The sequence below is a fragment of the Amblyomma mixtum genome, chromosome 2 (genome assembly GCF_055824585.1).
Source record: "Amblyomma mixtum isolate Tamu chromosome 2, ASM5582458v1, whole genome shotgun sequence".
NCBI lineage: Eukaryota > Metazoa > Arthropoda > Arachnida > Ixodida > Ixodidae > Amblyomma > Amblyomma mixtum.
In genome coordinates this window covers 110,173,131-110,200,807 of record NC_143013.1, presented here as the reverse complement: position 1 = coordinate 110,200,807, position 27,677 = coordinate 110,173,131, and the positions used below count along the sequence as shown (strand labels likewise).

General features: G+C 45.4%; 1 protein-coding gene across 1 annotated transcript in view; it reads right to left on the bottom strand.

The window, feature by feature from the left end:
* Nucleotides 1-4,110: 4,110 nt before the first annotated feature.
* Nucleotides 4,111-27,677, bottom strand: part of LOC149360553 (putative sodium/potassium/calcium exchanger CG1090) — a 34,806-nt gene continuing 11,239 nt past the window's right edge. The window contains exons 6-10 of the mRNA XM_089572393.1: nucleotides 26,944-26,996; nucleotides 9,262-9,507; nucleotides 7,894-7,995; nucleotides 4,901-5,032; nucleotides 4,111-4,398 (exon numbers count right to left, since the gene is read on the bottom strand). Of these exons, the coding sequence (XP_089428519.1) occupies nucleotides 4,199-4,398; nucleotides 4,901-5,032; nucleotides 7,894-7,995; nucleotides 9,262-9,507; nucleotides 26,944-26,996 (733 nt within the window). The 3' untranslated portion in view covers nucleotides 4,111-4,198. The remainder of the gene's footprint in view (nucleotides 4,399-4,900; nucleotides 5,033-7,893; nucleotides 7,996-9,261; nucleotides 9,508-26,943; nucleotides 26,997-27,677) is intronic.

Below are 27,677 nucleotides of genomic sequence, written 5' to 3'. Positions count from 1 at the left end.
AGCACTCTCACATATCTCTCCAATTAACCCTGTCCTGTGCCACCTGCGGCCACCCTATCCCTGCAACCTTCATGGTCTCATCCGCCGATCTAATGTTCTACCGCCCACTGCTACTCTGGCCTCTTGTAGTCCAGTGCGTTACACTTAAGGACCATCGGGATAGTTCACCTTCGTATTAGTGCATCCTTTGGCCAATCCCAATTACTCGATGTTCAGTTATTTTTCTATTTCATAAGTTTTCAGTTCATTTTGGTCTTTTTTTTTAAATGTTCCTTGCTCGTGATTGCAATGCTCTGAATTTGTTTTGTTCTCTATTACCCTCTACTTTGGTCTTCAGTGAATACAGCAGGCCTTAAATAAAATGAAAACAAATATCGCGTACATCTTAACACATCCAGAACAAAGCAACCGCACAGCTGGCGTTGGCGTTTGCGCAAGACATATTTATGGCCCTTGATTATTTCCGCTCGGGGTCAAGCGACGCAGCTCTTGCGCGAAAAGTATTTGGATGGCATAAATCAACGTCCGCATATTTGCTCTGGTCGCTGGTGCCGAAAGATTTACGACACAGCCGTGTGTCACAGGCTCACATACTATGAACTGCAATCTCTATGATACTCGTAAATAAAAGCTAGCACTGCAACATATACAGGGTTACTGAACCGTTATTCCACGCTGGTGCTGTCTGCCAATAAAACTTGAAAGGGCCTCCAATCGTACACAAACTCTAAGCTCCACTTACTGCGGCTAACAGAGAAGTCTCAGGGAGCAGGTTCGCAAAACAAGAGAAGCCACATTTCTGCCATATCTTGTACTCCTGTAGTATAATGTATGTATGTATGTATGTATGTATGTATGTATGTATGTATGTATGTATGTATGTATGTATGTATGTATGTATGTATGTATGTATGTATGTATGTATGTATGTATGTATGTATGTATGTATGTATGTATGTATGTATGTATGTATGTATGTATGTATGTATGTATGTATGTATGCATGCATAAATGTATTATGTATGCATGTATGTATGTATGTATGTATGTATGTATGTATGTATGTATGTATGTATGTATGTATGTGTATGTGTGTATGTGTGTATGCATGCATGCATGCATGCGTGTATGTATGTATGTATGTATGTATGTATGTATGTATGTATGTATGTATGTATGTATGTATGTATGTATGCATGCATGCATGCATGTATGTATGTATGTATGTATGTATGTATGTATGTATGTATGTATGTATGTATGTATGCGTGTGTATGTATGTACGAGGTCTGTTAGAAAAGTATCCGACTATTTTTTTTTGCGAACACCTGATGGATATGAAACAAGCGCGCTTGCACCAGCCGACCTTGAACCTTCGTGCGCATGTACGAATATTTTCCGGCCTGCCGATAGCGTCAGTCGCTGGGACGCAGCGTTTGAGTGAGGCAGTGCGCAGTGCTCTCGTCGGTTTTTTATTACAAGGAAAATGGCGGAGCGACAGAAGCAGCGTTACTGCATCAAATTTTGCCAGAAACGGGATGACAACCAAGTGGAAACTGTTCGGAATATTCAGTGCGGCTTTCTGTTAAGATGCTATGAGCAGCACGCATATTAAACAGTGGTACAATTGGTTTAAAGATGGCCGCACATCGGCGGAGAGCGAGCCACACTCCGGTCGGCCATCAACATGCCGAAATGACTAGGTCACTGCCGAAGTGAACGCTGTGGTGATGCGGGACCGTCGTGTGACTATCCGAGAAATTGTGGAAGAGGTGGACATCAGCAATTTTTCGGCACATTCCATTATCCCCGAAGATTTGGCCATGGAGAGAGTTGCGGTGAAATTTGTGCCGAAGCTGCTCACGGCGGAGCAAAAGCAGCTTCGTGTTGAAGTCTCGCAGGACATGCTAGATTCCACAAACAGTGACCGCGACTTCATAAACACCATAATCACTGGTGACGAGTCTTGGGTGTACGGGTACGACCCGGAAACCAAATCCCAGTCGTCACAGTGGAAGCATTTCATGTCACTTAGACCAAAGAAGGTCCGCCAAGTGCGCAGCAATGTCAAAGTGATGCTGACAGCTTTCTTTGACTCCCTCTGTGTGGCACACCACGAGTACGCACCCTACAGGGTCAAAAAATGCCCAAAGAGTACTATAGGGACGTCCTCTGTCGCCTACGTGGTGCTGTGCGGCGCAAGAGACCGGAGTTGCGGTCAACAGGAAATTGGCGCATCCATCACGACAATGCTCCTGCACATTCCTCGCACTTGATTTAGACTTTTTTGGCGAAAAACCAGACTCCTGTAGTTCAACAGACTCCTTACTCTCCTGATGTGGCCCCCTGCGACTACTGGCTGTTTCCCAAAGTCAAGAGGACATTGAAATGAGCGTGATTTCAGACAAGAGAGGACATTATGGCTGCAACGACAGCTGAGCTTAACTCCATTCCGAAACAGGCCTTTTCGGAATACTTCCAACAATGGCAGCACCGCTGGGAGAAGTGTGTGGAGTCCCAAGAAGACTACTTTGAAGGTTATTAGGTTTCCGACGCTCCAGTTATGCCAGTTTTTTTTCTTCGGCCAAAGGTCGGATACTTTTCTAACAGTCCTCGTATGTATGTATGTATGTATGTATGTATGTATGTGTGTATATATGCATGTATGTATGTATGTATGTATGTATGTATGTATGTATGTATGTATGTATGTATGTATGTATGTATGTATGTATGTATGTATGTATGTATGTATGTATGTATGTATGTATGTATGTATGTATGTATGTATGTATGTATGCATGCATGTATGTATGTATGTATGCATGCATGCATGCATGTATGTATGTATGTATGTATGTATGTATGTATGTATGTATGCATGCATGCATGTATGCATGTATGTATGTATGTATGTATGTATGTATGTATGTATGTATGTATGTATGTATGTGGTTTATGGGGGTTTAACGCCCCAAAGCGACTTAGGCTATGAGGGACGCCGTAGTGAAGGGGTGGTATACGGCATGACATCTGACTTTGACACGAATTAACAAGACACAAACGTTGCAAGAACTTATCACGTGCAGTTAGATATCATGCCGTGAGTAGGACGTATCACGGAGGGAGTAGGTTCGGCTTCATTATTATGCCAGTGTGTCCAGAAAGCCTAGTTCACCACTTCTTGCTTAAAGCGCTATTAGCGACGGTCTTATTCCTCGTGTTTTTGAGTATTATTCTGGAGGACAGTGGGTGACAATGGGCGACAACGGGCTAAAATGGTGCTTTCGCAGTGAAGGTAATTTGGCATAAAACCCAAGTTACCGTGGTTCTTATGCGTTGAAGAGAAGGCTCATCACTTTATACTTTAATGGTATATTATGAGTGATGTTCTGTATGCGCCTTTTCCAAGATGCAGTCAAAAGTTAGGTTATGTTTTAGTTGCTTATCGCACCGTGGATGATTATCCTTAACTGTACTTCTAACTATGTTATTGCCACGTCCAGAATTAAATATTGCAAAACACATTACATAAGCATGAAACGCCAATTTCATTTTGTACAATACCTAGCAACTCTGGCGGTTACCGGACAATGCATGCAAGAACTCAGAGACCTTACTTCGTGACCAAGCGCTGCTTTTGGAGAAACTGAACAGTACATTCGCACATCTGGCTGCGTTGGCTGTTTTCTGCTTTCTTAACATGATCGCTAGTCTACATTGAGGATAAATGGCGTTTTAGTTGCAGGCGCAGCTATCACGAATGCTCTATTCATTGCTGTAAGCCTAGCGACTGCTCATTATTTCAGACAAGTCCTGAGAACTCACAACCGCAATGAACCGCAATATAGCTCTACTGAGGACGCCTGTATCTGCGGGAGGTAATATTTTGGTAAGAGACACTGAACCTACAGAGTTATTTGATAAACCATCCTCGTGCATATTGTTTTACCTACGCTATGCCTTTTGGCTTTGGCTGTCTCACACTGTCGTTAGGTGGACGGCTCTGGATTACAAAAGTGCATTGAAGACATTGCAGGCCTTCTTGAAGTCAAGAACGATATGATGAACGGCATTCCTCGTCACACAGGTACCCTGAAGCCGACACACTCAAGTTCGTGTTTCTATTTGATGCCAAGCAGTGGTACAGTTCGTAGCTGCGTTTTACATGCGTTCGTTGCTCGTTAACCCTCGTGTCTCAGTAGTCGCTCTCGCAGGAAGGAGGGTTCACGTATCCCAGCACGTTGAGCTCGTACAGAGAAGCGACAATCATGAACGCCAGGTACCAGACCATTAGAATGATGCCATAAAGCTTGTTCATGCGCCATTTGTTGAGGTGAGTCAGTAGCAGCAGAAACACCACCGTGGACAGCAGACATGCGGTTGAATAGGCCAGCCCTGCGAACCCGGCATCCACAATTCCGTTATTCCATGCGAACTGCACCAGCGAAGGTGCTTTGTCGTTAGACCTGTGAATAGTGTCTGTTGAGTTTAATGTCACTCACAGTTCCTCAAAATGTTTATACTTAAAGCGCAAGCAGAGTTTTAACATCTACCTTGTTTGCATTGAAAACACGATAACCACGATTGACTAGAACGGTATCGTCTCTGGCACTGGAATAACTTGCTCTCAAAGTTTGCCTCCATGGTTTAGTTCATACGCCTCAACGCAGCAATAGTTTTTAGGAATAGAATGTTCATATGTGCACCAGAAATATCTTGACATTTGGCTTCATGCATAATTGTTAAATGCACATAACTGGCACCGCAGTGGTGGCCAAATGGTTTGAGCACCATTCTCGTATGGGGACGATGTGAGGTGTTGGTGGGAGTGGTGCAAGTTGCGCTTGCGCAAAAACCCGAGTTAAAATTGAGTTAGAAATGAGTTCAAAACGCTTGCCTTTGCCCTCCACAACGGCAGGCGTTCCCGGCGACACCACGACAGTCTTGAGAAACCATGGCAGGCCCAGGCCAACTAGAATTTCGAAGATGTTGCTGCCCAGTGCATTACAAACCGCCATATCGCCGAACCCTGTTAACAAAAAGGTGTGCACCAAAGCTTGCCGTGTACTTTTCTAATGTTGGCAGGCGGTCATTGGTATATCAGCGGAGGTGCGGCGCTTAACAGCACTTTGATCAACGTTAGTACAGACAGTGAGCCCGCAGCACAAAGCCTTGTCAAAAGCCTCTATATGGACCTTCTTTACTTGGGCAGTTCTACCCGCCTTTTCAATGAACCACTTTGTGCATTAGCTACCGTGCAATCGGGATCCCAAACGATTTCCGGTTTGAAGATAGGTACAAGTGGGCACAGCCGCTTGCTACAGGTGAGGAGCTTGCTGTAGAAATTGTAAAGGCCTCTGGCACGCCTTCTTTGTTCGCCAGCTTGCTTTCAGTACGGTTCATTGGCTGGACTAAGATCGCGTGCTGCGTCCACTTCTCTGTGGAGTGCACAGATCCGGATCAGTGCTCACTACTTGTCCTAAGTACACATATTCCCAGACACTTCAAGCCCCTCGCTACCAATTGTAAACTGCTGTTACCTCCCGAAACTATTGAATGCTTTATTTTTCTCTATATTAGTTGTTAGACCCATCGCTCTCCTCTTCTTGCCTGCGTTATTGACCATGCTTTCAGTTCGTCCTCTGAGTGACTTAGTAAGGCCACCTCATCAGCAAATCGCATATTACTAAGATATTCTCCAATAACTCTTTTCCCCAATTGTTCATATTCCAAGCCTCTGAATACCTTCTGTAAGTAGGCATTAGCATTGGCGAGATCGTGACTCCCTGCCTAATACCATTCCTTATTGGAATTTTTTTGCTGCCTTTAAGGAGGACTACAGTCGGTGTGCAGCGGTTATCTATATATTCCAGTATTCTTACATGAAGTTCATCTGCACACTGATTTCGTGATGTTTGCATGACTACTGATGTTTCGACTGAGTCAAATGCTTTCCCGTAATATATGTATGTGGGCCATATATCGTGGTCGCTTATATTCTGCGCATTTCTCTGTCACCTGACTGACACGAAGAATGTGATAAACTCTTCAGCAGGCTTTAGGAAAGCCTGCATGACCATTTGGTTCACTGAAGTCTCAGGTTCTCATGACTACATTAGCGATTACCCTAGGAAGTACTTTGTAGTCAGTAAGCTGATTCGTCTGTAATTTTTGCAAGTACTTGAAGTCTTCATTCTTATGGATTAAAATCATATTAACGTTCTTTCGAGCTTCTGGTACGCTCGAGGTCATAAAGCAGTGTATGCAGGTGGCTAGGTTTTCTAGCAAAATTCGCTACCATCCTTGAACCGAACTGCTTTTACCTGACCCTCACCACTTCCTTTCCCCTTTTTCATTGCTCATGAAGGTTTCTTTACTACCTTTTGCCTTACTTGAGGGACTTTCCATTGCTTTGTGCTTGTGTCTTTCTCATTAACGTCATCATTGCATAGACTGCAATATAGATTTGTATAGAACTATTCGGCTACTTTGACTATCGCATACTTATTGCTAATGGCATTGCGGTGTTTTTCACTTAACATATACATTTCATTTTTGGCTATGCCTAGATGCCTCTTAACCGCAGTTTTTTTTTTAACCTTCATCCGTTCTTCAATGCATGCTTGATCCTCTTCATATTAAACTTCCTCATATCTTTTACCGTGTGCCTATTCACCAGCTTTAGTAGCAATGGCAGTTCTGTTATATCTGTGGGGTCAGAGGCTTTCGTGCCTTGGCCTTCTTTAATCAGATGTTTCGTCTCCTGTGCCTGTATTCTGTACAACCATCTTACTGCCTACTTCTACCGCGCACTCCTTAAATATAGCTGTGGGAGTATCCGTATCATCCCTTCAGACGGAGCTTAACCGTCCCTCGAATTTTTTTGTCTTTCTGTACAAAATGTGGCCACTTTATTGTCATACACTTCCGCAACAGGCATTCATGTGCCTCAAAACTCATACACAGTACCCACACAATGTGATCATGAGGCATGATTACGGTTTAATCGAGCAGCAGCAATGAATAGAATGGTGGGACTTGGCAGAAGGAAGCCTGGTTTCACTTTGGCTGACGCCTTCCCCACGCATGGATCGAAAGGGGCAAGAGGCATACATGTACACAAGAAGAACTGTATAGAATCGACAAGACATAAAATCTTTCCACATGTGTTCTTGCCGCTATTCATATGCGCACTCGATGAGACGCTCGATATATATTATTTCAGCAAAATGAGCGAAATTGAACAGTTCTTCAAATAACTTTATAACTTTCAAATGCATTCTGGGCTTCTTAGGCACGGCTTTAGGCACAAACCGAAAAGAGAGCCGGAAAGGGGTCTTTCGCTGAGCTTGCTAAAATGACTTACGTCACAGATGTGCCTCTCAAACGCAACGCATCGAAGGAGGCCTTCGGCGGCTCCGCATTAGAATGAACCGCACAGCGCTTCACAAAATTTTTAGAGGGTGTTTTACAGGTTCTCTTGGATATTTTACACGACGGCACACTCACGGGCCCCACTGGGTGCGATGAGATCATCAGGAGAGATAGCTCAAGGAATATTGCTGCAGTCACGAGAAAGAACGAGAACGTGGCTGTGAACGTGATCGTGACCGTCTGAGGCGTCATGGGGGTGAATATGCGCACCCGCGAAGCCGAAGCAGCGAAATGTAGACGACTCGCCCAATATGAAACAGGAACATAGTTGAAATTTTGATGGTGGGCGCATGAAATAACGGCATCAACACTAGGTAGCACGTGCTTGTGACTCCGCGTTGAAGCCAACAGTGAAAGTCACACCGTCATGACACTGATCATCCGTAAATATTTTCGTTTTCTTTTACAGCGAGATTTAGGAGCGGTCATGGATTCATATCGCAAGGAGCCACTCACCTCTGCGTACAACCAAAAGGCTGGCAATCACGTCCGGCAGTGTCACCCCAATGGACAAAAACGTCAGTCCCATCACGGTGTCCGAAATGTTCAGTGTGAACCCTGCGGGCAGAGGGCCGATGACAGATGTCATTAGAATCACTTGGCCGTTAGGTTACACTGTTGCAAAACTGATCCAGTCTACTTCCAATATCGGAGTAAACAGGCACTGAGAGCCTCAAAAATTTATCGACCACTCCTTTGGCTTGACGTGAGAATAGTTTGGTTCGGTTTACCGGGGTTTAACGTCCCAAAGCAACCAAAGCTATGAGGGACGCCGTAGTGAAGGTCTCTGAAAATTTCGACCACCTGGGGTTCGACGTGGGAATAGAGCAGTTGAAATTTCTTCGTTGTGTTCGCTGCAACGCATATGTCGGAGAACCATTCGCGGTCGCTTACTTACGAGAGCAACCGCTCACAAGTATCGCAGCACAAGGGGCCCTATTCTATAAGCTGAGCATCTTCCATTGTCCATTTCGCGTCCATTATGTCCTCTGTCACCGCTCACTTAGATACACTCGTGGCTTTCAAGCGTCCGCGGGAAGCGACCCGGCCATTGGGTGGTTGGCGTTCTGGCTTCACCATTGGCTGCATATCACAGCCAGTGACAGCCAGTGATGAAGTCCAGTCATCAACCATTCAACGGTCGGATCACTTTCTGGTTTTTGTTGTGTATGCCGCCGTCGCACTCGCCGCTTCGGTGGCTAGACGACGGCCGTGGCGACGCCATCTTTCTCGCACCATCTTTCGGCCTCAACAACGACTGTCGCCGACAGAATTTCGTGTAATGGGTTAAGTAGGGCTTTCGCCTTAAAAAGCTAAAACCTCCAGTCATAGTGTCATATATTTGTGCGTCAACAAGTAACTCACAGTCTGCGCGAGCATGCATGCACAGTAAGATATATCTAGCCCTGGGCCAATCGTAAATAATGCCAGCATATTCCGCGCTGCCTCGTTCTCGTGTTTTAAAGAAGTTGCTTGCATCACATTTCAAGCCGGACATCCGACTCACGTCGAACTCAATAGCACTGGCAGCTCAGCGGAAGTTCACAGAGATGTGCCCAGTTAGCCGTGAGTGGCTCAATGGAAGCTGAAATTCTGACAGCAAACAAACATTGAATGCGACTATCCTGGGCCGCGACCCCACTGACCTTCCCACATCGATCCGATCAGGTGAACATGTTTACCTAGGTGCGAGTGCACCCTCGTTAAGACCTAACTGTTGCCGCAAGCCAGCGAAAGAACGGAAGCAAGCGCATCTGTGCGCCGCCCACTTGGCGCAGCTAGCAGCCCCACGCGAGCGAGCCGGCTAGTAAGCCAAGAACTCACCAATGATGGTGATTGTCCAGACCAGCAGGTATGAGACAACGGAGATGTACAGTGTGCTCATGAGGAAAGTCAGCGGGAACCACTTTCGCCACCGGTCACGCTTGCAGTCCGGCACCGTGATGAATAGCAGCGCGTTAAGGGGCAGCAGCGTGACCCACACCAGCCGGGACCAGCAGCCACGAGGGAAGGCCAGCGCCGATGGGGCCGAGTTGCTTGCGCGCCGGGCCATCTCCTCCAGCGCAGCCACTGCACGCGATCAGTTATTCGATTCGCCAGCAACTTCGAGGCACCGGAGTAACTTTACAGGGTGGCGCTTTTACGAAACTCAGGTAGGTGTGTCAAGCGGGTATTGATTCCGAAAGGCGCATTTGCCTCTGGCACGGCATCGTCGTGTAGACTTAGCCAGCAGAGTCTGATAGCCGAGTAACTCGATCACGACTCAAATGAAAAGCAGCGTATGATTACATGACCACAGTAGTTTATGCTGCCACAGCAGGTATCGCTGCATGCCCTCTCTATGTTTAGATCTTGTAAGCGAATTAATTCATTGGATTACAGCCAGGATGACAGTGTCTTATCCAGCTTATTCTGCAACACTCAGCTATGGCAAATGCATAGCCTTTGTCAAGAAAACAATACGGTCCAGTGATTTTATTTTTTTTCTGGGATGTGTGCCGGGGCTCTTGTAACAACCTCACAACCTCTGCTCTCCTAAGCAACGAAGAGTGCAAAAAGAGAGCTGAACTACGCTTTTAAAGACGTGTGTTGCTGACGATGAAAACAGAGCGAAGACGGTGGTCTGTAGCATTGCTCACAAGCTCTACTTTCCTTGACGTCACAACAGCCGAGCACGCCATTCATCTGAATTCAACAGGGATACCTTTAACATTTGAGACCGCTTAAGCACACCTTTAGATGCATTCGACACATGCTCGTTTTATGCTGTGACTGCTGCAATGTTTTTTTTTAATTATATTGCTGCTGAATAATGCAGCCAGTCCTTATGCATTGCCTTTTGATCATCTTGCAGTACCGTTCAAAAAATAACAAATCACTCTGATGCTTTGTTCACACTGACCATAACGGCATCAATGAGCGGCGTTTTATCGGCGCATGCAACAAGGCATTAAAGAGTTCAGTCAATGATGGTATACCGTACCAGTCTCATTTGTCCCGCCTATTTGTTGGACGACATCGCATTGGAGTCAGTAAAATCATATAAATCTCTGAATATTTATAATTGCCCTGCCCACTGTGTATAAGAAATGCTTTGTCGTACGTTTATTCTTTCCAAGACGATCTGTTAAAATGTGGTGACATAAAACCAAATCCAGGCCCAGATATGACAGAAAAGGAAATGCTGCAGCAGCTACTCGGGCCAAAGCACCCTGACGTCCTCTGGGAACGACATTCTGGCAAAACAGGGTTCTTTTGAAGAAAAGATAGATAGCTTGACAGATAGGATTAAAAGTCTTGAAAATGAGGTAGCAACGATCAATACTTTAAAAACGGAATTGCAGGACCTGAAGTCGACTGTAACTAAAATGGAAGGCACCATTTCATACCTGTTAAATAAAACAGACGACCTGGAAAACAGGAGCCTAGGAACAACCTACTTATTTTCGGAATAAAAAAAGAGAATGAATAATCAGAAGCAGAGCTTAGGGAGAAAATAACAAGGAAATTTTTGACGAGAAGTTAGAAGTGGCAATAAACAGTATAGAAAGGTGCCACTGAATAGGTATGAAATCAAAGAGGAATCGCCCTGTCATCATAAAATTGAGTGACTACCGCGAAAAGGCTTCAATAATGAAGGCATGCCCGAAGTTGAAAGGCACAGATTTTTCGGTTAGTGAAGACTTCTCAAAAAGAATTCGTGACGTCAGAAAAAAAGTTATGGGAAAGCGCATCTCGGGAAAAGAGCAATGGTGCCAAGGTTAAGCTGGTGTTTGACAAGCTTAACATTGACGGTAACATGTTCGGATGGGATAATGCAAGAGACACTTCGGTATAACATGCAGAGGAATCAAAAGTGACACCAACAAGGGAACAGTCCGGTTTTCAAAATTCTTAACATAAACTGTCGCAGCATCGTAGACAAAGCTGCAGAACTTGAAGGCATGCTGTTCTCACATGACGCGGACGTAGCCATGCATACCTACACCTGGCTAAGCAATGAAATATTTAACAGTGAATTTGTACCTAAAGATTATAAAGTTTTTTGTAGTGACCGTGACAGAAGAGGTGGAGAAGTGGCAATTTTAATGAAATCACCATTGCAACTTTTCAGGATGGGTGATGCTCAAGGCATTGAAGCCATATTTTGCAAAACATACATAAACAGGGTCCGCTTTGTTCTTGGTGTTTTTTACAGGCCTCCCAACTCTTCTGTTACGGTCTTGGGAAAACTTAAAAGCATATTTACAATGCCATGTAAAAAGAGACGATCGACTAATACTGGCTGGTGATTTCAACTTGCCTAATATTGACCGGCACACATTTTCATCATACTCTGCCCATAATGCTGATACTGTAATGCTCGACATTGTGTTCACATTTGACCTGCTGCAAGTAGTAAATAATTTTACGAGAATGCAAGGAACCGCGGGATAAATTCTAGATCTATTTTTTGTCAGTGGTGCCATCCGCAACTTTGTAGCCTGTGAAGTCACAAACGGAATATCCGATTACAAAGCTGTGCTGCTGAGCTTGTCAAATGTGTACCCAGATCATCAAACTAGCGTGCAATTTTTTCCCAATTTTTCGCGTGCGGAAGACGAATCTATTCTGGACATGCTTGATTCATGTTATGAGAATTTTAGGAATAGCACTGACAGTGTGAATGACCTGTGGCTTACTTTTAAAATGATCGTCTCCCATTGCATTGCCCGTTTCGTTCCCAAAATTGCAAAAAAGTCTGTGTACCGCAATCCTTGGATTTCTCGGGAGACGTTACGCTTGCAGCGAAGGCTTAAAAGGTTAAAAAAGAAATCAAGCAGAAATTCATCATTAAAACCAATTGTGAAAGCAATTTCAGAGGTACTTAAGCATAAAATAATTTGCGACAAAGACAAATATTACGGAACGCTCCTGCCCTCGTTCATTAAAACGTCTCCTGAGAGATTCTGGCGCCAAATCACGCCCAAATCTTCTTCCACGAACGACTTCATAGTAGACGGCAAATGTGTGCGTGATGAGGCTGTTGTTTGTTCTGCGTTCAACAAATTTTTTCAGTCAGTATTTACAGAGGACAATGGATGCCTGCCCAACTTTTCTGCAGCACTCCCTGCCATATCTGATGTTCTAATTTCAGAGACTGGTGTTTGTAACTTGCTTTTGAACCTTGATGTCAAAAATTCAGCAGGTCCCGATAACATACCAAACACTTTTTTGAAGCGCTATGCGGAGTGGTGCGCAAAGTACTTGACAGTAATATTCAACAGATCTTTACATGACGGTTCTTTACCGGATAACTGGAGGACAGCCGCGATTAAACCTCTGCACAAAACCCGAATAAAAGAACACATCGAGAATTACCGACCCATATCTCTAACGTCGACATCATGCAAAATTTTAGAACATATCATTCATAAACATATATTAGGTTTCTTGGAACAGCACAAAGTACTTACCGATTTTCAGCATGGTTTCAGGCATGGGTTTTCTACAAGTACACAATTAGTTGATACGCTGCATGACTTTTCTCAATCGATTAACCAGGGAAAGCAAACAGACGCAATATTCATGGATTTCCGCAAAGCATTCGATAAGGTGTCACATAACAAACTAATTCATAAATTAAGTTATTACATTAAAAACGACAGGATACTTGCATGGATTACAGCTTATCTCTCGAACAGATGTCAGTTCGTCACTTTAAACAATATTACTTCTAGCAGTGTCCGGGTTATGTCTGGCGACCCCCAGGAATCTCTTTTGGGACCACTCTTATTTCTTTTGTTTATTAATGGCATTGTGGCAGATCTTTCAGTCCGCGTGAAGCTATACGCGGATGACTGTATCCTGTATCAAATGGTGTCTTCAGTTGACGACCAGGTGCGTCTAAATAATGACCTAGCGAAGATGGTTGCGTGGTGCAACAAATGGCAGATGTGCATTAATTTTGAAAAAACCGTCTTCATGAAAATTACAAACAAGAAAATGCCTCTTTATTTTGTGTACGGTACTAACAGCATATCATTATTAAAAGTTACAGAGTATAAATACTTCGGCCTGTGGATTACTAACAACCTTCGTGGTCAAAACACATAGACGCTGTATTTATTTATTTATTTATTTAGGACATACTGCAGGCCCAGTGAAGGGCCCTTGCAGGAGGGGCACAATAAACACAATACAAAAAAAGCACAAAACAAAAAGTACAAGGCAAGTAAAAAAAATCAATGAACGGCCTGTTCAATGGCATCAATGTCAACTGTTGATGATGGTGGCAACTGATTCCACTCGTTAATGGTGCGGGGAAAAAAAGAGAATTTGAATATGTTAGTTCTGGCAAAGTAAGGTTTTAACGATTCAGTGTGCCTGTTTCTGGATGACCTGGACGTTATCGGTTGGAGATACAAATCGGGGGCCATTGACAGTTTGTTAGTTTTCAATAGAAAGAGAAATCTTAACCTTAGTATTCTACGCCGAATTTCAAGGGACTGTATATTATGTTGAAGCAACAGAGCAGATGGTGAGTCAGTGGTGCGATATTTAGAAAATATAAACCGAACTGCTTTGCGCTGAATTCTTTCAAGGGCATTAATGTTAGTCTTTGTGTGAGGATCCCAAACAGTGCATGCATACTCAAGTTTTGGCCTGATCATGGTGTAATATGCCAATTGCTTAACGTTAGGGGGAGCTTGTTTTAACTTGTGCCTAAGAAAACAGAGATTGCGAAACGAAGAAGAGCATACGGTTTCAATATGTTTATTCCAACTAAGATTATTCGTTAGTGTTACACCTAGGTACTTGTACTCTTTGACTTCTGAAAGGTGCCGAGTGGGAAGATTATATGAAAAGGAATGACTGTTTCTTTTATTAGTGATCCGCATAAATACTGTCTTGTCAGCGTTTAGTTCCATCCCCCATTTAACGCACCATTCACTAACATTCTGTAGGTTATGATTAAGTAAAATCTGGTCGCCTGGAACTTTAATTTCATTAAACAAAACACAATCGTCGGCAAACAACCTAATTTGAACAGGATGAGAGATGATGTCTGTAATGTCATTAATATAGATAAGAAACAGTAATGGCCCAAGGACACTGCCCTGCGGGACACCAGAAGTGACTGGAAGTTTGTTAGAACAATGACCATCGACACTAACATATTGAAATCGGTTAGATAAATAAGCCGCAACCCAATTAACAATAAAAGAAGGAAGACCTACAGTTTCAAGTTTATGGATAAGTTTATTGTGCGGAACTAAATCAAAAGCTTTCTTAAAATCTAGAAATATGACATCTATTTGGCCGGAATTGTCCAGAACTTGAGCGAAATTGTGAATTACGGATGTAAGTTGGGTGACCGTAGAAAAGCCTTTGCGAAAACCATGCTGGAAAGCCGATAATTTGTTGTTGTCATCGAGAAATGTTTTAATGTAATTGGCTACGATATGTTCAAGAAGTTTGCAGCATGAAGAGGTCAACGATATGGGGCGGTAATTATTAAACAATGAGGCATCACCTGTTTTGTGTATGGGAACGACACGGGCCACCCTCCAATCGGCTGGTAGACTTGAAGACAAAAGAGAAGCACGAAAGATGATAGCAAGAAAGTGCGAAACCATCTCAGCATAACGATGTAAAAATGAATTAGGTATTTCGTCAGGCCCAGGAGTTGCTTTTGTTTTAAGATTCAAAAGCATTGCAAAAATACCAGGTTGAGATACGAGATCGTGCACAGGCTGGGAACAAGAATCACGAGTTGTGAAATTATTTGCAGGTTGGGAAAACACACTGTGAAAATATGAATTGAACTTGTCAGCAATATCTTTTTTGTTGGTGAGCAACGTGCCCTCATGCATCATCGCAGGCAGGGATTTTTTTCTTTGCTTAAAAAATTCCAAAATTTCTGAGGAGCGTTACGAATGAAATTCGGCAAAATGGTTTGAAAGTAATGTCGCTTAGCAGCCGCAACAGCTTTGGTCAAAGAAGCCTGCTTCATTTGAATGATGTTGTGAGGGACACGGGCTCTTCTTAAGCGTTTAAGTTTCCTTTTGAGATGCAAGATTTCTCGCGTAATCCAGGGATTAGATTTGCCACTTTTTTTAGCTCTTGATGGAATAAATTGGTTGATACAATATGTGCATATGTCTTTAAACTTGGTCCAGAGATCAGATGTGTCAGTTCCGACAAAGGTGCTGAGACACAGCTCTAAACAATCTAATACACTCTCATCCCTGGCACGCGAGAAATCTTTTACAAGTACGGTTTTGGACGGTACGGCACATTTATCAGCGACGAAATCGCAAGTGAAATACACCAACTCATGATCAGATAGTCCTTGATGGATCGAAACAGAAAACATTTCAAAAGAGCGGTTCACAAAAATCAAGTCAAGAATGGAAGCAGATGAGCCATGAATACGTGTAGGTTGTCCGACTACCTGTTTCAAATTGTGACACAGCATAATATCAAATAAGTGTTCAGCATTTGCGCAATGTCGTGAATTAGATGAGGCCAACTCCCAATTAGTGTTAGGTAAGTTAAAATCACCGACAAGAACTACGTTTTTATGTTTGAATGATGACATGTGTTCCGACAAATCGCGTAGAAACTGAGGAGGGGAGTCTGGAGCTCGGTAAACAGCAAATAGTAAAATTTAACGGCCCCTAAAAGATAGCTTTAGGGAAATGCTTTCATGGTCATCAATTTGCCGAGTTAAAGTCGCATGAATATTGTTTTTAACCAAAACCGCCACTCCACCACCTCTTGATAATCTGTCACGCCGATAGATTTGATAAGTTGGAGGGAAAACGTCTTTGTTATCTATTTCATCGCGAAGCCATGTCTCCGTAATGATGACGATATGTGGATTGTACCCAAGAAGAAGTGCCTCAAGCTGTTCGGTTTTGTTGATTATACTCCGCGCATTAATGTTTATAAGTCTTAATTCCTTCTTGATCCGCGCACTACGTCATTCACTTTTTTGTGTGTTCCGCGATGGCAGTTTCACCCTTGTGCTAGTGGTATCATCCCACGAAAACATCTGACCAGCAACGAGCAACTTATCATTGATTAAGGTCACCTTCATTTTCTTGTCTCTCTCAGTTTTAGTACTATCCCATAATAGTTTTCGTTTCCTGAGGGTTTCCTTTGAGTAGTCATTCTGAATAGATACTTTTTTTCCTTTGAGCTTGTGAGCGTTTTTAAGGACTTTTTGCTTTTCATTGTAATCCTGAAAAAATATGATCACAGGCCTGTTGACAGTGTTCTTTCCTAAACGATGAATTCTACCGACAGAAGTACAATGGACATCAAGTGTTTCCGAGAAAATTTCAGTCAGAACCTTCTGTTTTAGATCAGATTCTGTCTCATCTGGTTCCTCGCTTACACCAAAAACGACTAAATTGGAACGTCTACTGTAATCTTCCGTATAAACCAGTTTCGACTGCAAGGCGTGAATTGTGCGTTCCATATTATCAATACGTTCAGTTTGTTTTTCAAAATCCGCAAAGCGAGAGTTTAAGTCAGATATTGTTTTTTCCAAATCTCCTTGTTGTGTTCTGAGGGCTACAATCTCTGCTGTTAACTTGGAATGAGCTGTAAGCAACTGCTTTAATAGTTCTGTACTGTCCTCATTTGAATTATCAGGCCCAGGGTTACATTCAATGTCACCTCATAAAAGCAGCGCGCAAACACAAAACACGTCTTGGGCAATGATAACACAGCGTTGTGGGCACGGCAGGACCAAAAGACCGCGACAATCACTTCTAATTGTAGTAGAATAACAACCAACCTGTGCAAAGCAGAACAACGAAGCGTAAGGCAACATGCCTATGTGCGGTCCGCTGTGCCCACTGAAGTTGAAGCCTAGCTGTCGGTCTTTTAAACGAAGGTCCGGGCAGGTCACATAGAACGGGGGCGGTGCTTGAAGAAGGTAATCATTCCGCCAGGAAATGAAATCTCCTGCATCTGTTGTCAAATATTCTTGAAGGCACGTGTCGACTGTAGCGGTATCCTGATGAAGAAGCGGTTTGGACGGACCGAGCAGAAAAACCTGTGCAAAGCAGAACAACGAAGCGTAAGGCAACATGCCTATGTGCGGTCCGCTGTGCCCACTGAAGTTGAAGCCTGGCTGTCGGTCTTTTAAACGAAGGTCCGGGCAGGTCACATGGAACGGGGGCGGTGCTTGAAGAAGGTAATCATTCCGCCAGGAAATGAAATCTCCTGCATCTGTTGTCAAATATTCTTGAAGGCACGTGTCGACTGTAGCGGTATCCTGATGAAGAAGCGGTTTGGACGGACCGAGCAGAAAAACCTGTGCAAAGCAGAACAACGAAGCGTAAGGCAACATGCCTATGTGCGGTCCGCTGTGCCCACTGCAAACTCAGTAGCAAACTCAATGCGGAAACTATTTTTCTTGAGGCGCTCCCTAAAGTCATCCCCACCTAGTGTTCGTCTATTGGTGTACAATTCCCTCATCCGTCCGTTACTAGAATACGAGGTCTGTTAGAAAAGTATCCGACAGTAAAGTTTCGCCTTCTTATTCTACCAAAAGCGAATAGGTTCTTTTCTCTTCTTTCTTCTGCACCAGGGGTGCCCCGTCGGAGACGGCTTGGGATTACTTGAAGGCTGAAGGTCTATAGGAGATGATACTTGCAAACAACAGAGAACTTGCAGGGGATATAAATTGACGCTTTATATAAAATAGTTTACATATATATACAAGTTGAGCACTGAGCACAACAACAACATGGAACTGGCTAACACTTAGGGGAGGCCCCTACTCGGCGTAGCCGAAGATGCGTTGCATCTATCTCCGTAGCCCAGAATCTCTTTTCCGGGCTCCGGGACCCAGTTTTAAAGACACATGGGCCCGGCCCGTATTCATCAGCATCCAATCGTGTCGAATCCGTAACACGATTGGTTATTAGGCGTGTGGCCCGCCCTCCAACTTCCGTAGGGCACATAGCTCTCTCCCAAATGTACATATTGTAAAAAGGGCATCATTTTCACTTAAAACATAGTACATTCCGAGAATTCACACACATACGGATTGGCTGCCTGGGTTACGCGCCTCGCCCCACACTTCCACTGTATTACACAAACTCTCTCCCCTGTGGAAAGAAAAGCAAGACACTTACAAACCACATCGCAAAACACTCCCACTATATCAGACCAACTCTCTCCCCTAAGGAGGCAGAAGCAAAACACACCAAAACAACATAGCAAGACACTTCCACGGGTACGTCTGTCTCCCCAGTACCCGTGACCTTGACGCTTCCCGGCACTAGGGCAATTGTCGGCCCCAACCCGGCTGCGACTGTCGCAAACCACACCCGGGAGCCCAGATCCACTTTCCGATAAGAGTCGGATCACAATGGAGTGCCGACCCCCCCCCCCCCCCCCCAGCCGTCCTCCGGGGTCCGGGCGGCGACATGAGTCAAGTGGCCGCCACGGTCCCCAATTAAGCAGGTTGCTGTGCTCGTTCTGTCCGGCGGTGTCTTCGAGCCTCGGGGCTATACCGGACGCCAGCCAGCTGCACCGCCGCCCACAGCTCCCATTCATCCGGACGCGCCTGGCTCCGCTTCGTTCGGCAGTGTTCTCTTCTCAAAAGAAAAGCGGTCGAACCTCCGAACGAAGCATCCGAAACTTAATTGGGCCGCAAGTGGTGTTTGCGAAGCCGCGGTGAGCTGTCGGCGTAAGATGAAACGGCGGCTTGACCTTTTTATGCTCTTGGTTCTTTGTGCACTGGCACAAAGCGGCCCCGGCGAGAAACACGCGTCCTTCCCCAAAAGGGGACAATGGGAGGCTTGGGTGAGCCGGCCGCTCCCTCTCTGGCTGCTGCCCGCTTTGCGCTCTCCTCGCAGCCCCCCCGCCGGGGGCTCTCCGGGTTCTGCAGCGGCGACACCAAAGGCGACAGAAAGATGGGCGCTCCTAATGAGACCGCGCGCATCCACATCTCTCCTTGGGGCCCGCTCAACGACGAAGCCCCCCTTCCCTAGCCGCTAAGAAAGGAGGGGGGAGGGGGGGGGAATAAACCCACATGGCGCATGCTAGCCCTCTACACCGACCTTTGGCCGAAGTAAAAAAACTGGCATAACTGGAACGTTAGAAACCTAATCACCTTCAAAGTAGTCTACTTGGGACTCTACACACTCCTCCCAGCGGTGCTGCCATTGTTGTAAGTATTCCGAAAATGCCCTTTTCGGAATGGAGTTTAGCTCAGCTGTCGTTGCAGCAATAATCTCCTCTCGTGTGAAATCGCGCTCCTTTCAATGGCCTCTTGATTTTGGGAAACAGCCAGAAGTTGCAGGGCGCCATATCAGGAAAGTAAGGTGTCTGTCGAACTACAGGAGTCTGATTTTTCGCCAGGAAAGTCTGAATCAAGTGCGAGGAGTGCGCAGGAGCATTGTCGTGATGGATGCGCCAATTTCCAGTTGACATCAGCGCTGGTCTCTTGCGCCGCACAGCACCACGTAGGCGACGGAGGACGTCCCTATAGTACTCTTTGGTCATTTTTTGACCCTGTAGGGTCCGTACTCGTGGTGTGCCACACAGAGGGAGTCAAAGAAAGCTGTCAGCATCACTTTGACATTGCTGCGCATTTGGCAGACCTCCTTTGGTCTTGGTGACGTGAAATGCTTCCAATGTGACGACTGGGATTTGGTTTCCTGGTCGTACCCTTACACCCAAGACTTGTCACCGGTGATTATGGTGTTGATGAAGTCGGGGTCACTGTTTGTGGAATCCAGCATGTCCTGTGAGACTTCGACACGAAGCTGCTTTTGCTCCATTGTGAGCAGCTTCGGCACGAATTTCGCCGCAACTCTCTCCATGGCCAAATCTTCGGTGATAATGGGATGTGCAGAAAAATTTCTGATGTCCACCTCTTCCGCAATTTCTCGGATAGTCAAATGACGGTCCCGCATCACCACAACGTTCACTTCGGCAATGACCTGGTCGTTTCGGCATGTTGATGGCCGACCGGAGCGTGGCTCGCTCTCCACCGATGTGCGGCCGTCTTTGAACCGGTTGTACCACTGCTAAATCTGTGTGCTGCTCATAGCATCGTCCTCGAAAACCGTCTGAATATTATGAATGGTTTCCACTTGGTTGTCGCCCAGTTTCTGGCAAAATTTGATGCAGTAGCGCTGCTCCTGTCGCTCCGCCATTTTCCTTGCAATAAAAAACCGACGAGAGCACTGCGCACTACCTCACTCAAACGCCGCTTCCCAGCGACTGACGCTTTCGGCAGGCGGGAAAAAATTCGGGCATGCGCACGAAGGCTCAAGGTCGGCTTATGCAAGCGCGCTTGTTTCATATCCATCAGGTGCTCGCAAAAAAAAAAAGTCGGATACTTTTCTAACAGACCTCGTATGGCGTAATCATTTGGGACCCTTTCACGTTAACAAACATTCAGAAATTAGAGCGAATACAGCATAAAGTAGCTAGATTTGTTTTTAACTCATATGGCCGTGCATCTGTAAGTGAGCTCATGAGGAGAAGTGGGTTACCCTCCGTCGTTGAGCGCAATCGTGTTTGTCGATTAAAGTTTTTTTTTCCAGCTTATAAAAGGACGTTATAAAGCTGATACCTCTAATTATTTTTCTTACTCCTCAGGTTATAACACGAGACAAAGGCATGCACTAACAATAACCCCTCTGAACGCGCGAAATAACTGCTTTAAATATTCCATTTTTCCAAGGACAATTAAGATTGGAACAAACTTAATAGCGAGACTGTTAATCAAAATTCTTTACTGCTGTTTGAAAAGTGCCTGCAAATGTTATGAATTTGTGTGTGTTTATATTCTTGTATTTTGTTTTGTCCCACCCTGCTATGATCTGTACAAGATCGCAGTATCTATGAATAAATAAAAAAAACTTGTTTGCACACCATATCCAGCAAATAGTCTCTAAGGCCAGCCGTACAGGGAGCTGAATTTATCACAATTTTTGACTCCCATCATTGTCGCTCAAATTATTATTGTGCACAACCTCCATTCATCCATAACTGTCCAGTACTTTGTATAGAGGATGCACAAAATTGGGCATCCAGCTATATCTTAAACAATTACCAAAGGACAGCCAGTGCAACTACCATGAAGGCGTTCTTACACCTACCGCTGTTATCCGCTCGCTGAAAAATATTCAGCCTGGGTTGTTTTCATGAGATATAAAACTATAAGTCAACGTTACGTCCTCGTTAGATTGAACCACCGGCGTACGTTTCGTTTCGCCATAATCACAATCAAAAGGCAAGCGTTTGGCATTGAAACAATGTCGTCTGCTCATAGTAATTTCTTCCCCTGAATAGCAAGTATTGAAACACATTGCCCTCATCCTTAACTAGCATAATCGATACTTATCACTTTAAAACTAGCTCCAAAATTTTTGTCTTAAAAGTTATTCTGTGTTTTGTGTGAGGCGTTTTAGCGCTCTCGCACTAAAACTCCCAGTTTTAGATTTCGCCTATGTTTGCCGGTCCCATGCCTCTCTCCGTGACCTTAAGGTTGCTTGGGAAGAGCAACCTGGGTCTCACAAGCACCACTAGTTGTCGCACGTGCCATCGCAGGGTAGTGGCGCATCGCTTTACCATGCATCATTGCGCCAATGTTGCTATGAATACTTCCAGCTATATATGAATGTGAAATAGGGAATACCCAACTCCACATCTATGGATATCAACCCAAAGACGCTCCCTCGTCGTACCCTTAAGGCAGAGCTCCGAACAATCCACCGAACCGAAGCGCAAGTGAAAACTGAAGTGCACCACGCTCAGTCCTCCGCCATTTTTTCCCTGCGCATTCTGGTTTTCATTTTTTTTTAGGCTCCTTGTCACAGACCAGAAGCACGTGTCTCGTCAGGAGGGAGCAGAGGCGGCGTTCGAATAGCGCAGCAGCAGGCACGTAGCACGGCTGTTGCTGGGGATCCGTCAAGGTATCTCTCGGTGCTCGGCCATCGGCGAACGAAGCCGACACTGGAATTCCAGAAAGCGTGTAGAGTTCCAGAGCGGTGGTACGGGTGCGCTGTTTTTTTGAAAGAGGAGCGCGCGAGCGGCGCGAACTTGATTACTTTTGTATTTTGTAAATAGTGTACAAAGCTCTCCCCTGTCCTTTCTTGCTGTCGCTCCCCTCTATACTTCTCCTCACTATCCTCTCCCTTTCCCTTTCGTTTCCGCCGGCTGCAGCTCGGGTGCTTAAGATATTAGATAGCAATTGCCGCGGCCGGCAACACTCTTTTGCTTCACTTGTTATTTTTTTTAATAAACCACTACCCACCACCACCAGTGCAGGCATAGCCGACTCGGCGACGCCTGTCACGGAAGACTTTAACCTTTTGCGTTCCCTCCTGCTCTCCCGCGCGGCGCTCCGAGGGAACTTCGCGGGTTAATGCGTCCCCTCTTCACCGTCGTCACCGCGTTGACAAAAACGCCCCGATGGTGAGGGAAATGGAAGAAGTATGCTATCTGCCGGCCCGTCCAGGTTGCAGGGGGCGTTTGGCACAGTCGCAGCTGAAGAGGTTGGGTGGTGTGTCTGCGGGCGTGGAGGGCCGATTTACCGCGCCGATGCACGCGTTCCATCTCGCAAGGCCCGCCGCCGTCGAGCCATCGCCGCATCCACAGCCACCCGAACCAGAGTCATCGCCGCGGCCCCCGTATGTGAATTGTCCGCCGGACTTTCTCCTTTTCCTACCTAACGTTTTGTATATTCCTTCCTTCAATGCTCTGTATGACTTGTTGTTGTTCTGTATAGTTGGATTTGTTTGTTTTTGTATTGTCTGTCTCCTACTTGTCGCGTTTCGTGTTTTTTATAGTTGTTCCTGCTACAGCTGCTGTTCGTTTTTACCTTTTTTGTGTTTCCCTGCCTGTAAGTAAATATTTGTTTTAAACCCGCAACCCCTTGGGTTCCTTTTGGATGACCGACGCACCGACACACGTGCTCCACGCACGGGCTGACTGACCTCAACAAATAAACATTGTACAACGCTCGCTTTTAGGCCACAGGGAAGCGTAAAGAAGCTCCTATGCCTCAACAGCTTGCATGATGTAAAAAATAGCGCACAGGGAACACAAGGGACGGAAAGTAAACGACGCAGACAAACGCTAGAACTAGAAATAACTAGAAATAACAGCTTGCACCATGCAGCCCGTTGATGGGCGATAGTTGTGACACTCCTATGTGACGATTTCTCAAAAATGAGTTTTAACGTACCTTAACTTATTTCAATTTCTCTTTCCCTTCGAATTTGTTTGAATGGCTGTCGCACTTTTCGTGTAATGTGTTTATATTTTTACTTTATTTTGTGTGCTTTTCTTTTCTCTTCCCCCTCCTTTTTACAATAAAGTTGTTAATGAAGGCATTGTAAATAAATAAAAAAAATAAATATTTAACACGTGCTGATGTACCTCGTGCTCTTCTGGTGTCACCCTTCCCTAGTGGCATTCATTACCTTTCGATGTTCGCCTCCTCACAGTTCTTCAAATCACTTCTTATCTCCGACCACGTGGTCTTTGAGGGCCTAAATCAATATTTCTTGCACTCGCAAGCTACGTACTTTATTTTGGCGAAACTACAATTGACGGTGCATCACTGCGGTTAGCCCTCTGCATGGAGACCTGGTATAAGATTTATTTACCTCTCAGGTCACCAGAAATTAAAGCCTGCTTCTGGCACAGGAAAGACACATCGTTTAAAGCCTGTTCTATTGCTTCGCTGCTGCAAAACAATTTTCCTTGCATTCATGTCCGTAATAAAGGCTCCCAACAAGTTAACTCTGCCGCGGAAGAATCAGAACCACAGGGTTGGACGTGTGCAGCGCTGCGACATCCTACGCTCGTTTCGCACGTGCTGCTCCAATGTTTCTTTCTACAAGTACGAAACTACGGACTCACTGGGAGAAAGCGCGTAGCCGGATAGAACCATGAAACAAGTATGCATTTTAGAGCACGTTGTTTAGAGGCGTTCATGGTTTGGAAGTTCTTAACCAGATCTTTTGTCCCCTGAGAGACCTTAGCGCAATTTTTTCAAAATATCCCACCCCTCCGTCCATAGCGCACTTCTTAATGATATTTGCGAGGTTATCGTTCATTGCTTGAACTTTACGGTGAGAGAGAGACTTTAATGAATAAAGGAAAGGTGTGCCTGGTTATTAGCCTAGCATGCTACTCACGAACTTCAAGGTGGACGTTCTAATTTAAAGCAAAATATCTGTTCTGCAGAGAGATCCTAAGCACCTCTACTTTCCTACGTGCCGCTAAATTGTTGATGTTCTTCTTTTGTCTATTTTCCGCCATTTCCTCATCAAGTCTAGATTAATTCTATACCTTAACATCCTATGATAGGTACATCTCACCTCGCCAAACGCCTCCACATGTTCCACTATGCAGAATGAACACACAGTGTGAAGCCTATTTGATTTTTTCTCGCTATTGGGGCTTTTCCGCGTCCACTTCCCGTTCTCGCGTTTACCGAACACATTCTTGATCCGTAATTTATTCAGTTCAGCGAACTCTACTACTCACGCTCCTCTGCTTCCAATTCCTAGAATCTATGGCCTAGTCGCACACTGCCCGTTCTTCAGCCTGCAAAGTGCCCGCCCTGGTATTCAAATCGCTCACCACAACAGTATACTGTATTTTTACTTTATTCGTTGCCGATTCCACGTCTTTATAGAAGCTTTGGGACGTGTGATCACCACGACTGGATCTAGGCGCGTAAGCCTCTACCAGCTGCAATTTCTACTGCATGGCACAGTAGAAACTGCGGAACTAACTGCGGAGCTAACTGCAAATAGAAGCTGAACTGGCTAATAACGACGAAGGATTGGACGATCCAGCAAGGAGGACTCAGCGTCAACAAAGAACGGCTGACTCAAGGGATAAAACAGGATTGTGACACCCGATACGTATTGCTTTCCTCAGAAGAGGCGCGTAAACGACAGGGGAAAGAAGCGAGAGCGATAATGAGTGTACAGCCGGCCAAATCTATAGCTTGCTTGCGCGACGGCCGTGTTTTCCGTGCTCCTGCAGCTTATAACGGGGCAAACCTGTTGTTGTTGTTGTGACTGAGAGAAGGATGAAAAGGAAATTGCACGGGCCTGCTACTGTCTCGAGCCAAGCCACCACCGCTGCCACGTGCAGATAGAGGAGAGTTAAAAGATCAGAGAAAGGAGAGAGAGGAAAGGAAAGACGCGCGTCGCAGCAACAACTGCGTCCGCCGGAGCGGACGCTGCTCAAAAAACAGATAAGCGGCCGAAGCCGCGCTCGCCGAAGCGAGAACAGATACACCCTACGGGGCAAACCTGCGAAACTATCAAATATAAGCGCAGGCTCACTAAGCCAATGCTCAGTATTGAGCTTTCTGCAAGTTTGCTGCGTCGTAAAGCGCAGGAGCGCTGAACGCTGAAAAATTCAGGGGGCGCTTTGTTGACCTAAAGTGCGGTGAGTCGGAAGCCTTAAGCGTGGTGGTGCTGCTTGTGTCACTGATGTGTGGTTAAGATGTTAAGCTTCGCCTCTAAGAGTGCAACGTTGCCAGGGAGTCCACAAAACGCCATCGACCGTTCGGCTATACGCCTTGTTGGTCCGTAAATTTGTTTTTGAGGAAAGGAAATGTATGTCTCGCATATCTCGGTGGACACCTGAACCTCGCCGTAACAGGAAAGGAGGAAGGTGGAAGTGAACGAAGGCACCGTATTTACTAGACGCGCCTTTGTTCATTCCAAACCATCGAGCTGTCATGGCGGAGTGGTAGCGTGCTCGTCTCGCACTCTGGAGGCCCTGGTTCGATTCCCCAACTGGACCGATCTCCTACCCGGTTGTATTAATTTATCTAGTCTAACTAGAAATGTTAATTAAGCTACTTGGTCAATTAGGCAATTAACTAACCTCAGTCCCACCCATAAACCAACCAACCAACTTACTCGGAGCATCAGTATACCATCCCTTTAACTGGTCGCATGGTGTCGCCACGACCATTTCGACCAACTGAAAAGCGTGACATTTCTGCCGACAACTCATGCTTACAACGATGAGGCATTACAGGCTTCCGCCTTAAAATGAGGTCGTCGCGCACTCCAGCTAAAGATATGGCCGGCTGTACATACTCACCGCCAGATGGCTACTCTCTTCAAGAGCACCCGACGATTCTGTCCCCCTTCACGTGCTCCTATTACTTGACTGTCCCTTTCTTGAAAATAAGCACCGCCCCTTCGTGCCCGACTCCTGTTAATTTCTATGCCTTCCTGGCGGACTACAGTTACCTTCCTGCAAATCTGAAGTCACAGAAAGGACCATACCCCGTCTTCCTTGCCGTATGTGCCTTTGAATGCAAACAGTGCCCTAGGTGCCCCAAAGAACTCTATAATCACTCTTGAAATAGGTCGTACATTTTCGACAAGGACTATACAATTTGTCCCTTCGGGTACCATAAGTTGCACATTAGGAAGTACTACGGCATATCTCGCCTCTTCACGATTTAAACGCATGGTGAACGCCGCATGCTGTACTTACCATGTGCGTCCGGGAACGTAACCTTGGTTTCAGCGTCTCGCTTGTCGGCGACGCTGCCTGCAGTGGAGAGAAGAGCAAGCGATCAGTGCAAGGTGACCACGCCTTTTCGTAAATAGCAGAACGTTCCACTGCAAGCTCACAGAAAATTTCTTTGTTGCAAGTGCGATAACACTTTTTTCACGACAACTACAAACAGACAATGCGGGGTACCATTCTGCTGACAAAACATAGGACGCCGGTCCTCAAGGGTAACAGAGTGGATTCCAAGAGAAGGAAAGCGTAGCAGAGGGCGGCAGAAAGTTAGGTGGAAGGACGAAGTTAAATTTCCGGTGATACGGTGGCCGCAGTTGGCATAATACAGGGTTAATTCAAAAGACATGGGGGAGGCCTTTGCCGTGCAGTGGGCGTAGTGAGGCTGATGATGATGATTAATTAATAAGTGACTCTCTATTCTCCATTAGACAGCAGTACATACCCAGTCAGTTACTTCGAGGAGTGCTTATATAACCGAAATTCTCTTTTTCAGGTATTGCCTACGGTGACCAAAATTATGTGCCACCGTAGCAAGCGACTCATTGAGCACACACTCAGAGGCCACGTTGTAGCGTCCGTGTTTATGTCATCCTGTGGACGTGTTTCTGAGCAACGATGAAGTTGTGCCTGTCGCTCTACTAGTAGCTATCCCTGTAATATGGCGGTGTACTGGTGTTTTCATGAACGTTGAAGGCCTCCAA